The sequence below is a fragment of the Amia ocellicauda genome, chromosome 4 (assembly GCF_036373705.1).
Source record: "Amia ocellicauda isolate fAmiCal2 chromosome 4, fAmiCal2.hap1, whole genome shotgun sequence".
Lineage (NCBI taxonomy): Eukaryota > Metazoa > Chordata > Actinopteri > Amiiformes > Amiidae > Amia > Amia ocellicauda.
In genome coordinates this window covers 8,066,969-8,085,805 of record NC_089853.1, presented here as the reverse complement: position 1 = coordinate 8,085,805, position 18,837 = coordinate 8,066,969, and the positions used below count along the sequence as shown (strand labels likewise).

At 37.7% G+C, this 18,837-nt stretch overlaps 2 protein-coding genes across 3 annotated transcripts in view; one reads left to right on the top strand and one right to left on the bottom strand.

Annotated features, from left to right (window-relative positions):
- sbf2 (SET binding factor 2) overlaps nucleotides 1–8,897 on the bottom strand; it is a 132,914-nt gene extending 124,017 nt beyond the window's left edge. For both annotated transcript variants that reach the window (XM_066700843.1, XM_066700844.1), the window contains exon 1: nucleotides 8,729–8,897. In XM_066700843.1, coding sequence (XP_066556940.1) covers nucleotides 8,729–8,783 — 55 coding nt within the window. In that variant the 5' untranslated portion in view covers nucleotides 8,784–8,897. The remainder of the gene's footprint in view (nucleotides 1–8,728) is intronic.
- A 6,997-nt stretch (nucleotides 8,898–15,894) lies between these two features.
- On the top strand, nucleotides 15,895–18,837 carry LOC136747718 (pro-adrenomedullin). The gene is made up of 4 exons (XM_066700842.1): nucleotides 15,895–16,001; nucleotides 16,633–16,752; nucleotides 16,962–17,099; nucleotides 17,320–18,837. The coding sequence occupies exons 2-4, from the start codon at nucleotides 16,646–16,648 to the stop codon at nucleotides 17,618–17,620; spliced, it is 546 nt and encodes a 181-aa protein (XP_066556939.1). The 5' UTR covers nucleotides 15,895–16,001; nucleotides 16,633–16,645; the 3' UTR covers nucleotides 17,621–18,837.

Below are 18,837 nucleotides of genomic sequence, written 5' to 3'. Positions count from 1 at the left end.
TGCCCCATTTACAAAACAATTACAAAACTCAACCACAATTGCAGCCCACAGCAGCCCTCTCAATTAACTGTCTGACTGTGACTGTGACTAAAGTACTACTTCCAATGGACTACAGTATATTTCTGTATTCTGAGAAATCTGTTTGAGTTAAGAAATTAAAAATTCATACCGCCCCCCAAAAAATGAGTCACACTAATTCTTATCAATTCTTATCATTTAAGATTTATAACACAGAGTATTTTTACGGGACACTGAAAAGTTATACTGTTATCACAAGATAACACAGAATAATAACTCATACCTTGTGGTTGCAATTACAGTCAATAGTCATAAAATATGGCTTACACTCTCATGTGGCATTTACTGAATATAATTATTTCAATCAAAACATATCCACTGCTAGTCATACAGATAAACGTGTGCAAGAGTTTGCCATTAAGAAATGACCACCAATTTCAGCTGTAACCTGCATGCATACATTTAGGCATTCTCTGAAGCCCAGATAGGTTCTTCAGTCAGCAGGACATCGTTATGTTTTTAAGCATAATTAGATAGCAATGTTAGGGCAAATTGCTGGAGTCATGCAATCTGTTGACAAAGGAACACACATTTCACTTTTAACGTCTCAAAACTCTGCATTCTTGTTTCCCCAAAGGTATGGGGTAATAAAACACAGGGGGCTTTTAAAAGACAATGTATGTCTGCCTGTCTGTATGTCTGCCGCATGGAAACAGTTTAAGCATGTGGTAGCGTTTGGTCGCCCTGAGAAAGGAATGTAGGTGTTTTTGGTTCAGTGTGAGGAGAGTTACGTAATAGCCTTCCTGTGTTCATGACCTAAAAATGGAGGGAAAGGAATTGTGAGCATTGAATAAAAAAAGTATAAGGATTAAAAAGGTAAAAAGGTAGCTAATGATGCCCTTTATATGTAATGAAAGCAGCAGATGAGCTTTTTGGTTTCAAATTTCAAATTGTAATTTATTGCTTATCCTATAAGCCAAACTTCATTGAAAGATTTTCTCTACCAATTACTGGGAGGAGGAATACCTCACTGAACCAGCAAGAAACAAATTTCTAAGCCAGCTAGCAGAATACCAATTCAATTCGTTACAAATCTAATTGATCATAAAAATATATATTAAAACAAAAAGCATCACTCTCAAAAACACTGTTAAAAAACTTTCAAAAACAAATGTTAGTTTGTTTACAAAAACCAATAAGAGGCTGCAGCATGAAAAACATATTTTTTTATATAATTGAACAAGGGCCTAATCTGTGTCTATTATTAATTTAAGAATATAATTTAGAAATGTGTCTGTAGGCATCTGCATTCCATACTGTGTGCATCAAGTGTAGCATTACACTTGATAAAGTTAAAAATAAAAACATTCAGCATTCTTCCATTACTTTTTTCTTAATACACAATAACACTATTCACATTTTGAAACACCCACTTACAGTGTCAAAATGGAAGAAAAAACAACAACAGGAACACAACTTGCTTTCAATTTGACCCACACCATCTTCCTACAAACCATTACGTTATTTCATAATCATTCCATCCAAGTGAAGTTGGTTCATAATCACGCAATAAATTAAACTGTCTCACACCACTAAAATAAGGACCATGTGCTTGCAAATCCTTCCAATAAATATATTCATTTATCGGAGTTGGCAGCATGGTACTCGATTTTCAGTGAATTAACACACTTCCCATTTTACAGCATTTTGAACCTTAAATTCATGCATGCACTACACCTGTAAACAGTTGGTGACCAGGCAGTATATCCTCAACCACGTATCCCTGAGCTTTGGAAAAGCAACACTGTGAACTGTGGGATGTTTCTTTGGTATTTTTTTTTTTAGTTTTTTGGTGGGTTAAAGCTTGTTGAATACTATCAAGTATTGTTTAAAATGTAGGACTTAAGTGAGAGTTTAGGCAAATTATAAAAAGTGAATTCCTCTGAAATGCAAGCAACATCAGGGACTAGAAGGTAAAGGCGGAAGGGCTGTTCCCATACAAATGTTATGTTAATGTCACTCTGCAGTAAATTAAGTGGTTTCATAGACATGGATATTGTACCCATCAGCCTGGAGACCAATGAGAACATCTCCATTCCACTATTTGGCAATTGTAATGAACATATTTTTCTGCCCAGTGCCAGAACAAGTTTGTATCATATATATTCTGTTGTGAATTAAGCTTTTGTTACATCTGTACCAAATTAATCTTGTCAACAGTTAATATAATGTTTCCTGTGATTTAAAAAAAATATATATTTATTTACAAATATTTGTCTACCGAGAGATGTAATATTTTTACAAATATTTCCAAATTCCCATTTGTCAGAATACTACAACATTTCCCACACATCGATGTTTTGCTTCTACTGGTCAACTTCCAAAGTTTATAGGTCAAAAGTGAAGTTTCATACTAAACATTAAGGAAAACTGAATGGGGGTCAGGGGAGGATATACTTCTCTAAAGATAACATGAATTCTTCTATGACTGGGTCAGTGTGGAGGGTCAGTCAACCACAGGCAGCAATATAAGAAACTTATTTTTGGACTTGACTACAAATGAACCGATTGCATTTATTATATTTTGAACAGTTTAAACTTCCTCAAAGTGACTGCTTAAGAAGTAGCTTGAACCAATGGCATCTCATGCAATGCCAGGAACATTTTGTTCAACCCATGGCTGATGTTTACCTATTCAGAACAGGGCTCTGAACATGCTGCAGGACATTGCACTACCTCCCTGGGCTATTGTACAGAATACAGAAAAGTGCTGGACATCACACTAAAGCAATTATCACCTGTAACACCATTGTTAAAAAAAATATATCACATACTCAAGAGAAAAGTAGCTAGGCTGCTATCATGTCACAAAATGGACAAAAAACAGCAGCATTTTTTAATTCATTTGCAGTCAAACCATGAGAAGATTAGAGGTTTGAGTCTTTAAAAGTAAATTTCTACAATAAACACTATCATTGTTTCACCAAAAGTATTGGTGCAACAGCCCAAGCACTATAGACAGTGTGGCGTATTGCACACATTACACCTATATACACCGATCAGCCATAACATTATGACCACTGACAGGTGAAGTAAATAACACTGATAATCTCGTTATCATGGCACCTGTCAGTGGGTGGGATATATTAGGCAGAAAGTGAACATTTTGTCCTCAAAGTTGATGTGTTAGAAGCAGGAAAAATGGGCAGCGTAAGGATCTGAGCGACTTTGACAAGGGCCAAATTGTGATGGCTAGACGACTGGGTCAGAGCATCTCCAAAACTGCAACTCTTGTGGGGTGTTCCCGGTCTGCAGTGGTCAGTACCTATCAAAAGTGGTCCAAGGAAGGAAAGGCGGTGAACCGGCGACAGGGTCATGGGCGGCCAAGGCTCATTGATGCACGTGGGGAGCGAAGGCTGGCCCGTGTGGTCCGATCCAACAGACGAGCTACTGTAGCTCAAATTGCTGAAAAAGTGAATGCTGGTTCTGATAGAAAGGTGTCAGAACACACAGTGCATCGCAGCTTGTTGCGTATGGGGCTGCGCAGCTGCAGACCAGTCAGGGTGCCCATGCTGACCCCTGTCCACTGCCGAAAGCGCCTACAATGGGCACATTGGACCACGGAGCAATGGAAGAAGGTGGCCTGGTCTGATGAATCACGAGTTCAAGGTGTTGACTTGGCCACCAAATTCCCCAGATCTCAATCCAATCGAGCATCTGTGGGATGTGCTGGACAAACAAGTCCGATCCATGGAGGCCCCACCTCGCACCTTACAGGACTTAAAGGATCTGCTGCTAATGTCTTGGTGCCAGATACCACAGCACACCTTCAGAGGTCTAGTGGAGTCCATGCCTCGACGGGTCAGGGCTGTTTTGGCAGCAAAAGGGAGACCTACACAATATTAGGCAGGTGGTCATAATGTTATGGCTGATCAGTGTAATAGCATGTAGGCCTACTGTGAGCCTGAATAACATCTGCAATCCTTCTGACAGAGGCCTGCAGGAACACCAAGGCATTCCTCCTGTAGAGCAGTTTCGAGTGGAAGGAGGGAACTCTGTCTGTGGGATGTCTTCCTGATGCACTGTTACAGCTTATCCCCAGTGTGCTTGATGGGACTGAAGTCAGGAAATGGATAGGTCCCCAACATTAAACTCAGTCTTGGTAGTACGCATTTGTCCGAAGTGTCACCATACTGATTACAGTGCCTTTTATATCTCTACAGATTACATGGCCAGTCTACTACTACTGAAGGATATCTGGTCCTTCCATGTTTATTAGTATAAGTGGTGAGTTTCAACACATTCAAGATTCCACACTGTTTCACAATGAAGTCCAAATTTTATTCACTGAGGGCTGCCACCTCGAGGGTGGATCTTGGCAGCCAGTTTTGGACCACAGCACACAGCAGCCTGACCACAGGGACAGCCTGACAGCCTGATCAAAGTGCATTGGCTTTCTTTTAAATAAATAAATAAATAAATGTAATATTCACGACATCAATCCACCACTCTTTTATATAGAGAAAAACTACAGAAGTAAAGGTGACATTTTCCTCTCAGTCAGGGGTAGCATGTAGTCCAAAGCCTCACAAAGTGATATTCCAAAAAAGTGAACTTTCATCGAGAGCAGGGTACAGTTCAGTGATTTCAAGGAAGCCAACTTTTAAAGAGTAATGAGCATGTGGAATACTGATCTGTGTAACAATGAAAACTGCTTTCAAGTAACTACTGAGGAAAATGCAAACTTTTGGCAGGATTGTTTAACTTCTACTACTTTATATAAAAATAAAGAGACACATTGATTTTTTTGGATGAGGCAAAGGCAAGAGTTCACAGAAGTAAACCATTTTAAATGGTTGTGGAAACATAGATTGTGCTATAAAATGTGAAATGTATAATTGGATTATTAAATTGATAGACTACTGGGTATTTCCTAGTAGTTCTGTAAAATTACTAGAGCTTGAACTTCTTTAAGGGAAAACAAAACCGTGTGCATTAAAGCTTGTAGAGGGAAAAAAAATGCTTTCCGAATTCCAATCATCCTGCTGAAAACTCTTTCCTGTTGTGGCTCTCTCTGATATGCTTCCTTTTGCCATAAAAAAAAAAACATTTCCTCATTTCAGATTTTAAAAACAAACAAAATCTATAATGGTAAACAGCTGTTTGATCTGCCAGAACAGAGCCCATCAAAATATGTGTTAATTAAAATGTGTTAGATTTCATCCAGTCAATGATTAAGGTAAATACACACTTACACTCACACACACACATACACTACCATTTATAAGTTTGGGGTCACATAGAAATTTCCTTGTTTTCGAAAGAAAAGCAATCTTTTTTTCCATTAAAATAACATAAAATTGATCAGAAATACAGTGTAGACATTGTTAATGTAGTAAATGATTTACTGTAGCTAGTCCTGTGTTCCAATGGCACGTTGTGTTTGCTAATCCAAGTTTATCATTTTAAAAGGCTAATTGATCATTAGAAAACCCTTTTGCATGTATGTTAGCACCGCTGCAAACTGTTGTGCTGATTAAAGAAGCAATAAAAGGCCTTCTTTAGACTAGTTGAGTATCTGGAGCCTCAGCAATCGTGGGTTCGATTACAGGCTCAAAATGGCCAGAAACAAAGAACTTTCTTCTGAAACTCATCAGTCTATTCTTGTTCTGAGAAATGAAGGCTACTCCATACGAGAAATTGCCAAGAAACTGAAGATCTCGTACAGCGGTGTGTACTACTCCCTTCACAGAACAGCACAGACTGGCTCTAACCAGAATAGAAAGAGGAGTGGGAGGCCCCGGTGCACAACTGAGCAAGAGGACAAAAACATTAGAGTCTAGTTTGAGAAACAGACGCTTCACAGGTCCTCAACTGGCAGCTTCATTAAATAGTACCTGCAAAACACCAGTCTCAACGTCAAGAGTGAAGAGGCGACTCCAGGATGCTGTCCTTCTAGGCAGAGGTGCAAAGAAAAAGCCATATCTCAGACTGGCCAATAAAAAGAAAAGATTAAGATGGACAAAAGAACACAGACACTGGACAGAGGAAGACTGGAAAAAAGTGTTATGGACAGACGAATCTAAGTTTGAGGTGTTCGCATCACAAAGAAGAACATTCGTGAGATGCAGACCAAATAAAAAGATGCTGGAGGAGAGCTTGATGCCATCTGTCAAGCATGGTGGAGGCAATGTGATGGTCTGGGGGTGCTTTGATGGTGGTAAAGTGGGAGATTTGTACAGGGTAAAAGGGATCTAGAAGAAGGAAGGCTATCACTCCATTTTGCAACGCCATGCCATACCCTGTGGACGGCACTTGATTGGAGCCAGTTTCCTCCTACAACAGGACAATGACCCAAAGCACAGCTCAAAACTATGCAAGAACTATTTAGAGAAGAAGCAGTCAGCTGGTATTCTGTCTGTAATGGAGTGACCAGCACAGTCACCGGATCTCAACCCTATTGAGCTGTTGTGGGAGCAGCTTCACCGTATGGTATGTAAGAAGTGCCCATCAAGCCAATCCAACTAGTGGGAGGTGCTTCAGGAAGCATGGGGTGAAATCTCTACAGAATTACCTCAACAACTTGACAACTAGAATGCCAAAGGTCTGCAAGGCTGTAATTGCTGCAAATGGAGCATTCTTTGACAAAAGCAAAGTTTGAAGGACACAATTATTATTTCAATTAACAATCATTATTTCTAACCTTGTCAATGTCTATATTTCTTATTCATTTTGCTACATTTCCTATTCAAACTCATTTCATGTATGTTTTCATGGAAAACAAGGATATTTCGAAGTGACCCCAAACTTTTGAACGGTAATGTACATACATGAGTTCTCCCCTGGAAAAACTGTGACCACAGTGAAACCACTAAAAAGGTATTCTATCGAAATCAACAAACACTTACTATGTCACACGGAAACCGCCAAGTTATATAATTTCCTGTTACGCCTTCTTGAAAACCAAAGGAAATGTAAACTAGCAAAGAGCCTTATTACAGGCAGGCAATATCAAATATAGTGAAGGATAGCTTTCTTACTTTCCAGGGTGTTAGATTAAAGATTATTATTATTATAGATAGTAGCCTATATAGATTTGCTCAATATTTAATATCCCTTATTAATATAACCTCTATTGTATGTGTATGTGTGTGTATATATGTAGATTTAACCCCATCATTAGTCATTTAATATAAAGCACAATTCAACAAGAATGGCCATAGAAGCATTTATGTTGTTCCTATTTCCCTCCAGTACTGAGACTGAGTGTGTAAAGTGGGTATTTAGGGCCGGATTGAATCAAAACTTTGACCCACCCGCTAGTAGAAAACTACAGAACTGTACTCAGGTGTGGCTTCACTTTCAGTTAGATGCCACTTTCTTCTAATCAGAAATGTAACCGCTATGATGTACAGGTTTGTAGTTTTCTATTAGCGGGTGGGTCAAAGTTTTGATTCAATCAGTCCCTCAGTAAAACACATTGAAGAAAAGTGGTTAACTCAAATCTTTAGAAAAGTAAATAGTGTTTCAAAAGGTCAAGGTGGGATACAGTTATAAAAGCAAATACAAACTTCCACATGCAGTGCACTTTCAAACTATGACCACAGATTTGACATGAATATTGAGCATGCATTGCACATATCATGACACAGCCAATCCCTCACTAGAGCTGATCCAGCCATGCCCCCTCAGCATCCTCATGTGCTGCTCACACTCCGGCCTGCCATGCAGTCACATCAACACCGGCCATTATGCATTAACAGATGACATCTGTAGTCAAATGTCAGGCCACAGCCTTGATTATAAGATCAGTGGATGCTAAGAAGATTACTGTCCACCGACTGAGCTGCGACTCCTGAGAAAGCCATTCAGCTTTCGTGGAGCATCAAATCAATGAGTCTTTGTTATCATATATATATATTTAACCAATGAGTTTGAAAAGAAAAGGATGTACTTGATCGCAATGTACAATATGCGAGCATCCAGACGATTGCCCGTTTATGGCAGCTGATGCTCCTGTTTGCAGACACCTGTAGGTGTATAAAATGTTGACATATTTCTGACAGGCCAACCCCCTCAGCAATGCATTTCCTAATACAACATGCCAGTGAAACAAAAAGCCCCGTTCAGTCAGCAAAAAACCACTGGAGCACGAAGAGCAACTGAAATGACCCTGACGGTAGACAATGCTGACTACAAATACGTGCACTGGCAAGCACATCAAGATACAACTGGAAGGTGAAACAGTACCAAAGCAAAAACCTCCATGTGCGCCACGTTTTTTGCTTAGGATTGTATGGATTTGCAGAAGCCTTGTCTTCTGCGTCCGTCGCTCGGCAGCCCGCGGCTCAATCAATGGAAGGGAAGCGCCGCGTTCAGAGATCCCGAATGGAGCCGCTGGCCGCTCGCTCACGCAGGATGTGACAGGCGTGCTGTTCCTCTAAAGCTTCATTGCCATAAAACAGAAGAGGATTGTATAATGTGTTTTTTTCTCTTTATTGCTCCTGTGTAGAGTTACTATTGTAAAGCAGGTTGCGTACTAAACCACCACAAAGCAAAACATTTAAAACCTCCCACACAATGAAGTGCAACTGAGTGCCAAGCATCCAGTCTCTGGGCTCAGTCTCCCATTCCCGCACTGGCTGTGTACGGCCTGAGGAAACCCCCACCTTCAACACCAGCAGAAGACGGGTCCCTGGAAACAACTCACCGCTCTTTTCATGATCGTATCCCACGATAATCAAATAATCTGCCAACCTCGCCATGTCTGATTCAAATTACGATCACCACCAAGACAATTCAGCATTTTTCTCTCTCCAAAAGCACAGCCATATTTGACACAAGTGCGGGTAATGCGCCTGCGTGTGGCTGTGAAGTGACCCTGTATGGGCGTGAGCCGCCTGGTTTACAAACATCCAGCCGTGCGGGATCATCACAGCAAGCCTGCTTGGAGCGCAGATTTGTGCAGCTCTGCGCGGCTCTGCGCTGCTCCGCCAATGGGAGCGCTGGAATTCTCAGCACCTGCGCAGAACTGAGGAGCAAGCAGTAGCAGCCGCTCACTCGCCACAGAGGAAATGTAACAGGAGACCTGGCTGCACAGTAACAATGCTTAAGCTACTGATGTCACAAAGTAGCACAAACAAAAGCACGACTAAGGATTGCATTTGAAAAACGGATTTGGAGAAGTTTTCAGTTCTTCATTGGCTTGTTACAACGTTTCCTGTTGGAAGCGCACAGTGTAATTACTGCAGCCAGGCTAATTGCTTCCTTTTTGGGGATATCTGCTAAGGCCGACCATAAAATCTTTTTTTAAACAACTTGGGTTTAAATTGAAGGCTGTCTTAAAAATGGTGGCATGGTTGGTACATGAATACTACACGTTCAATAACAAAAATGAAGAAAAAAAAAAAAATATATATATATATATATATATATATATATATATATTATATATATATATATATATATATATATATATATAAGCGTAGGCGTAATATACAGCCCATATAAAATATTGCATTCAAAGTGAATAAAGTAGTACCTACTCTGTAAGTGCCAATCAACATTAAATCAAAACGACAACATACCCATATTGATGCATCGGGTCTAACTACTCTAAACAATTCAGTCTAATTAGGTCACACACCATACAACAGCAACAGCAATCATAACATTTTAATATTAATTATTTTGGGGAGTGATCTCGCATGTTTTTGGCATAATCCTGACTTGTTTTAATATTGATGAGATCATACGGTTTTATATTAGTGTTGAAACCTTGCAGATTACAATCACATCTCCAGACAATTGCAACAGCCCCTATGTTTCAATGCTGCCACAATCGCATAAAGATGAATTTAATACATTATTATACTGCTAAACAAATGTGATACAGTAATACGTAGGGGGGGAATGGGTGTGTTTAATGATTTACAATACAATTATTAATATGTATTATTATTGGTATAGAAAATATGCATTAATGTTAAAACAAGCTCAGTTTTAAAGTCAGCAGTTACTGTTTTGGTATTCCGAAATAATTGTATGGGTTTGCATTTTCACACAACCTTTAATTGTTAAATAAACAGATATCCCCTATTTTATTTTGTATATAGTTTTCTCATTGGGGTATACTAAAGTAGGGTTTATAATTTCAATAGCACCAGCAATGTCATCTGTAGTTTGTAGTGGGTTTAAAAATATATTTTTAGTATATCTGTAATTCTTCTTTGTATGTATAGATAGACCACATATTATGTTACTTTTGCAGAAAATATAGTTTTAAGATAATTTAAACAGTACACAGACTTGTATCCACATTCCACATTACAAACGAATTACATATTATAGATTATTCTTTGGTTACAATTTCCATATACAAAAGTATTAGAATGACCGAACCTTTTTGAATTATATTTTCAAACTCATGGAGGTTCAGGACAGAGTGATGCGGAAAGGGATTTAGAGTAATTCTTAGAGTTGTTTATTTAATCAAATCATACACATGCAGACACACACACACTTATAATGACATGAACACACATTTTATTGAAATGGTTTATTGTGGTTTGGCAGTCTTTTGTTCTGAATGTTATTATTTTCTGCTGTCTTTTTATTACAGATCTCTATTTATCCACAGTGCTGTTAACTTGGTTATAACTAAACTCATAAAACATTATTGTGTTTTTCCCCTTTTATGTATTCGGTAAATGTTTCTCCCTGTAAAGTCTCACCTTTATAACGATTGTCTTAGGAGAATCAGTTGCTGACATTCATGCTGTTTCAGCACCCTACAGATTGAAGTCTATTTTCCTTGGCCTTTGAATGAGACCATGATTTATTTCCATTAGGGAAATTAGCACCTAATCACATTTTTGGTATAGTAATCAGGAGGTTATTTAGAAAAAAAATACTTACTCCTCAACCCAATGTTTTTCTTATCATCTAGGTATCGCTTACTGCACAGAGTGGAAACACTGATCGTAGCTATAGCAAAACATCTTGGAAACTTGAGTGGGACAAAAAACACAAAATATGCTTATAAAATTATAATAATAACAATATAGTTATTATTGTTGCTTATGTATTTATAAAAAAAGTTAAAAAATAAATAAACAGGCTGAATGCTTCTCATCCATCATAATATTCATGCCAGTCTTAATATATTGTTAACAACTGCAGGTACTCTTAGGTACTCTTGAGGCTCACTCCAGGATTTTGTTTCAACACAACACATTGTTAGAAAACTGTGAAAACAATATATGTTTTGGGAAACTAGATACAAATGCAGGTGATAGAAAAGAACAGATCCTATAGGAAGGACATTGTGAAACTGGGATTTGTCATTCTTCCCCATCTGATGTTTTTTCGATTAAACACGCTCTTCAATTTCCCTTTCAATTAAAAAAACAGACTCCTGTTGCTATGACTAACAGGAGAGCCAGAGGAAGTTTAAAAAAAAAGACCCTTTAATTAATGCCAAGCATTTCTTAAAGGGATTAGCTAATGAAAACACGTTATGGGCCACATCACGTCCACGTTTTTATATCCACTATTGTCTTCATTTCTTCTACATAATAACCTTAATCATTGTATAGGGGGATTTTAGTTCACACAGGGTGGGCCATTTATATCGGACACAGAAATAGAGCTGTTACTATATTGTGTATATTGAATTATACCTGATATAGTGGGAATCAATTTCCTAGGTTTGTACTTCATTTTTATATATATATATATATATATATATATATATATATATATATATATATATATATATATATATATATATATAATATAATGGGCCTGAATGTAAATACTTCTTGTTTGTACTGAACAAGTTGTGGGCTTGTGAACTTGATCCTTGTCTTATTGGGATGCAACCATGTAGTTCTAGCTCTGTGCCTGTTCACTATGCACTATGTATTTTGCACAAGAAAGGAGTGCATTTTATTTTATATTTATATTTTATTTTATATTGAGGTAAAAAGAAAAAAAAAAACACCTCCAATATGATGTTGATCTTTTGCTTCTTGAAGTGCCCACACATCCTTCAGCATTGACCCAGGAGTCCATTACTGTTATCACCATTCATTCAGGCTCCATACAGCATCGAGGTCATGTGCTGGTCTAATAAGACAGTCAGGGACGCCATTTAGCCTTGCAGGTATTCCCACTGTCCTGCATGTCTGCAGTCTTTAATATGTTGTCACATGGTTCGAGGAGCGTTAATATTAGGTGGGCCCTTAAAACTTCTGCCAAGGATAAAAACAAACGTGCCTTGGTATGGAAAAACACTGAAACACTGGGATTCTCCTTTTCTCCTGTTTTTGCCAGGAACAGAATAGCTTTAAAAGACTTACATTTGGTTCAGGTTGAATAATATATTCCTCACAAGAATGAAAGAAGTATGATGTTTGCTTTCATTAAAAAAAAAACATTGTAACCGACTTGATTTAATAGAAAATTGTATTGTCAGCACAAAACCACTTGTATGTACACGTGTAGTGTTAGGTTTACGGTGTGAGGTGTTAGGGTAAGGAGTAGAGCTAGGGTTGGGAGTAAGGATATTAAGGGTTGGAAAATGTATATATGATTAACTGTTGCTGGGACATGAAAGTCTTCAAAGAGGTGTGTATTTGCCCAGTTTAGAGAATCAAGATAAAATTATGAAACTTCAAGGAAACTGTCTGAAATCTATGAGAGGCATTTATTTTAAGCACAACTGATGATTGATAACAATTTGGCATATTGGCTCCTTGTTCCAATAACCACAGAAATTAATTGATCTCATGAAAAATGAATACTGGGTGTTTGAGTATTAAGAATGACTGGGTTTGGGGGTCACCCAAACAGATGTGTGCTTGTTGTATCTGTGTATTAAAACACTATAAAGTTTGCAATTACAATTGTTACATATCATGCTTTTGGCATTTGAACACAAAAAGTATTTTCTTATATAACCCCTGTATGTACCCTTAAATGTTACGCTGAGATATATATATATGGCCCATGAAACTGCGTCAGTACTGTGAATTAGTTCTTTGATTTTTATTTTATTGCACTCATCTATTCTCTTAATTTCTCTTCAGCTTCATTTCATATCCTTGAGTGTAATTAATCACAAACTCCAGTCCTTTTAAGAATCCATAGCCATCTATACCCAGAATGAGGTTTGCTGATTAAATAAAGACCAAATATTAGCTTATGCCATTTATTTTTTGTTCCAATCAAAACTTCCCAGTGATTCACGCAAGTGGTATTATACACTGCTGATAGCATCATGGTTTTAATTCAGTGCATGTAAGCCTGATCTTGTAATGTGGAGTTGATCCTTTGCTAGCTTAGTGTTGCAATACTTTTGCTCCTAGAGAGTTCTTGAAATTCCTATCAGAAATCAATTAAATGACAGATATGGAAGCTTCCAGGACATATTCAGTCACACAAATATTTCCTATATAAGGAGGAAGTTTGAAACAATTGCATGACCTAAAAGATTGTTGCGCAATCTAAACAAATGAACCATATAAGGAGAACATCTGAAATAGGGCACAGAGGGATTTCAGTTTTGCTGGGGGCAATTATCATAACAGATCAGTCATCCGTTAATTGCCAGTACAGTAATCACATACCTTAGAAATTCCCTCCTTTTTTTGTTACATTATGTCATTATGTTCTTAATTTAGCAAGACTTCATTCTGCATTATAACCTCTCTTACAACAATTGTCCAATGTATATCATTTTCAAAGTAAATCAATGAATACAAAACATTTTTTTTACTGGAACAAAGACAGAAAAAAAATGTTTTCAGTTTATTTAATAATTTTGTACTGATAAATCAGTAATATAATTTACTACCATATTAATTAATATTAAGTATATTCAAAATCATGGCATTTTGAGCAGTGATTTTAGGGGTAGGATAAAAAAAACATATTCTATAAACAAATCTTTCAAATCAGCCAGCATAATTTTTAATATTTATTGGCAGATACTATACATATTTACAGGAGGGCAATTGTTTTAACAAAATCCTCTGTCTCAGCTCTGTGACTGGTAGGTAGGATGGAATGTGTTTATGCACAAAGCGGTTTACTAAAGAAGAAATACACTAAATATTTACATAGCAATTGAGTAGGAATTTGTCTATCAATTAAAATGTGCATGTTTTGCAAGTACAAACTTTATCAGTTGTTTTAAAGACATCCAGTATTCTGTTAAAACACTCCACACGTTGTCATAAAAAACATACTTGGGATTCTTATACATCTTCACTGAGGTCTTCAAGCAATCAACTTTAAAGCTGAAGCATTTGTGTACTCCTCTTATTTATTTGTGTGTCTATTTATGGATTTTTGGATTTATTTATTTTAAGTTAATGTCTCTTTCCATTCAGAAAAAAAAAACAAAAAAACTAAAGCTGACATTCTTATTCTTTTCACACGTGTAATTTCGACACATCAAACCCGTGATAGTACACATACAATAACTAAGGCTGGGTCAGCTATTGCTTAAATGTTATGAAAAACAGGATTAATTCAGATAACATCTTGTGCTAAAATCGACCTCAGGGGACATATAATAAACATCTGGATGATGACCTTTCGTGACATATACATTGTTTTGCTTCAGATGTTTTGGTTTTATTACAACATTTATTTACCCCCCCCCTCTCCCGTAATCAGCTTGTTCACTTCACCTGCATATTTATATAGTAATTAATACTGGCAGGCGCAAAGGGGAAATTTATTCTTATTCCCAGGTTAAGCTGTTTATGATCAAATCACTTCTCCTTCATGTTAGTAATTTCACATACCCACAGAAGAAGACTTATATGAGTCTCTTACTTAAAGCAACCATTCAAAAGAAAGGACCCATATTCTCTGCAGGGGTTCATGTCAAACTAGTTTTCAGAATTGTAAAGTTGAGAGATGGATCAGATTGTAGCTGAATATCATAACAGGTCAAAAAGAAAATCTTACAGTAAAGGCTACAATAATATAAATATTCCTTATATCCCTTTAGCCTATTATACTTTCTTTAGACCTTTAAAAATAAATGCATAGGGTAAGCATATCTTCACAGGGCTATTATCCATTATATCAATTGCACTGTAATATTCAATCAGTCTATATTTAGCAAACATATGCACTATAATAGTTCAAATAAAGGAAGATATGCATCCTGGGTTTTAGCATGTGTCATTTCTCAAATCATACTGACACAGCAGCTGTATATACATATATATATATATATATATATATATATATATATATATATATATATATATATATATATATATATATATATATATATCTGCTGACAAAGCTGTCAGAAACAATGCATAAACATTCTTTAAATTATAAAAATGTGTAGAAATGTGTAGGTGGCTGGAATGCCATGGGTAGACAAGTTTCTTATCCGTGCAGGGTCCCAGTTAAGAGTATAGCCTGCAAACTTAGTTTTAAATGATATTGGGGGGAAATAACTTCAGTCAATGCATTCTGAAATCATAACCTCTCCATAGGTTTGCTAAGGAAACCAGAACTTACTGAGTCTTGCCCTCTGAAGACTAATCATATATATATATAGTTATATAATTGGACAGTCATATGTTAAAATAAAGTAGAACATCAGGTAAGGCTCTGAATCTAAAATCAGTTTTCTCACTGTATTAAGCTGCACTTTATGTTTTTTTAGACACACTGAATGCCCCTTTCTTCTAAAATGATATTGCTATGATAATAGGCAAACATGGATTATAGTAGTGGAGCTGCTTACGGAAAGATCTGATGCTGCCTGTCAGTCAGGGAGCCCCTCCCACCATTACTATAAAGGCACACACTTGTGGCTGGGAGAGTCAGAGCATTAGCAGGGTAACTGAGCTACTTCACAGCAGCCTTAACAACCTGAAAGCTTCTGGGATACCGTCTGGCCGCAGGCTCTATCAAGACTTATTTCAGTGGATTATTACCATCTTCAGGTATGTATTCTTCAACTTTGACACAAGTTGTTTTTGCTGTACTTCTCTGCTGTAATTCTCTGTGACTTTGGGACACAAGTGCATCGGTCCTAGCTAGCTATATTTCCTGTTTTATTAGGTGTACAGTAATTTGTCTGATGGGGTCTTCATCTCTGAAGCATGACTGTGGGTGCAAAGACAAATGTAGAATAAGGTCTTTATTTTCTTAAACCCCCACAGTAGAGAACACGTTTTCTGCTGAGGGATAAAAAAGCAATGTGTAATTCTCAGGGAATCTTTGTGGAAAAGTGTTCCTTGGCTTTTTCAAAAGTCGGGTCAATAAATCATGTCCTTTTCCACTCCTGCGCTGCACACAGGCCAGGCAGCTTGTTGGGAGTTTATTTTGTTGAACAAAATGTAACCTCAGCCTGACATTTAAAATAAATGAATGATAACTGCAAATACTTGGCTTTTGGACTCTCTTGTGTAAGCAAGTGGAACAGAGATAGGAATATAGGTTGTGGTAGCTGGAGAGTCTGAGTGTGTGTGTGCTGGCAGGGGGGCTGAGAGGACAGGACTCGGGATTATTACATTGTACTGTATAAAAAAGTAAATTACTAACTTGCCTTCTTCTTTTTTTTATTGTCAACAGGTTTCCAGCCAAAATGAAACTGCTGTTTCAGATTTGCTTTTTCTGCTGGTGTTTATTAACCATCATTGTCCTCAGTGTGGAGAGTGCAAAACTAGACTTGACTTCACAATTGAAAAAGAGGTAAGTTGCCTATTCTTTATTTCAAAATACAGGAATAGCCATGATCAATTTCATTACCTTTTCATTTACTGACTGTGTATAGGTTTTATTTCTTAGTCACAGAGTATGCATCCTCTAAGTTATCTGTATAAGTGTACCTCTTGTTTTACTGACTGTTTCATAGAGAGATGTCTGTCATGTGTCTCATAAAGCTCTTGATTTATTCTCAGGTTGAGCATTTGGGTGCAGAGCAGAACAAAAAGGGATGTAAATAGCCTGTCTGCATCGGAGATGAGTGAAGCAGAGTCTTTTAAAATGGGTTTCGTCAGACCAGATGATGTCAAGGACACTTTGAATCCCCATTCCAGGTAAGAATGAGAAAACAGCTCTTTTTTTTCTGTATGTGTAATTTCAGCACTTTAGTTAGACACAGTGGCAGCCAGGAGTAAATAATTAGAAACATAACAAAACAAAAATGAAGTACTTGGGGAATCTGATCCATTAACGAGCTGTAGATTAATCCTCTTTTCTCTCTCTCTCTCTCTCTCTCTCTCTCTCTCTCTCTCTCTCTCTCCCTCTCTCCTCCAGCAACGATATCAATATCCGTGTGAAGAGATATAAGAGTTCAGTGAGCCAGTCGAAGGGAATGGGCTGCTCCTTAGGAACTTGCTCAGTGCACGACCTGGCACACCGGCTCTTCCAGCTGACTGATAAACATAAAGACGGCAGCGCTCCAATGGACAAAATCAGTCCCCTGGGCTACGGGAGGAGGAGACGATCCCTACCCGAGAACAGAGTCACCTTCCAGCTATTGGGGAGGCGGTTGAGACCCGCCTGGAAGAGCACCAACCGAGGAGAGAAACTCCGAGAGCTGCTGAGGCGGACATGAGCAGGAGGCGGCACAGCCAGTGCTGAAACTTTCTGACGAATTCCACAATTCTGCAGATGCCTTAGACTCCCGCCAAAGACCTTCCAGGCACATTCCTTCCACGGAGCGAAGGCAGGGTGGCTGTGTCTAGGAAGCCCGAAGATACAGTGTCAGAAAACCGACAAACAAGCAAAACAAATTATTAATAAAAGCAATCTTTAAAGGACAGAGACTGGGGTGACTAAGTCTGTGGCAGCACGAGAGGATGAGGTGGGGGGGGGGGGCCTGACAGCACAGCACTGCAGAACTTTCCCCCCCCTTTTTCTTTTTCGTTTTCTGCAGGAGCGCTGATGAAATCTCACACTCAGCGGTAAAGACACAGACTCAACGCTATGCTGCTGCTCTTCCCCAGGGTATGAGCTGTCGAGGAAGTTTTCTAGGAAATAGAGGACACACTAGAAACTTCTCAACCCACACCTTGCACACATTTAGTGGATGATTCAGAAGAGGAGCACGGCTTTCCAACAAACAGAAAAAGGACAAAATGATCTTTTCAACAACAACAGCAAAGAGAGATCAATTATCTTCAGCTCTGATGACTCAAAATCCAGCTTTTATTTGCTCTGACTGATTTTTTATTTTTATTTCTTCTCATTGCCGTTTTCCTTTTTGTACTTTGTTACCTAAGTAAGCTACATAAACCTGGTTTGATCCGTAACATCAACAATCCACATGTCAGATAATGCGGTGGACTTCACAAACAGGGCTTAAAAGCTGGTAATATAAAAACAGAGCGTTTGGACACTGTATGGGGGGGGGATTTCTATTTAGATTGCCTTGACAGGAAATCTAAAAATAAACTTGTCAGTCCATAAAGGATTGCATCATACTTGAACTTGATCTTTATAGAGAAATGTGCAATCTATATATTTTTGTTGCCGGTGTGTGTATATTACATGTTAAAGTATCACTATTTAATTATTTTACATATCTGTTTCTTGTAACTGTACTTATGGAGATAGACTTATTTTTATACGTGATATGAAATGTATAAGGGCATTGTAGCTTTTTTTTTCCTTTTTACCATTTGTTTGTGTTGTGGTTGTTTCAAACTGTGGTAGTAAATCAACTTTCCTTTTTTAATAGCTATGTTATGATGTATTTGTATATGTTGTTTATTTTATTTTTGTCAAATAGCGTAATATGATCAAATAATAAACACTTGCTTATAAATTAAA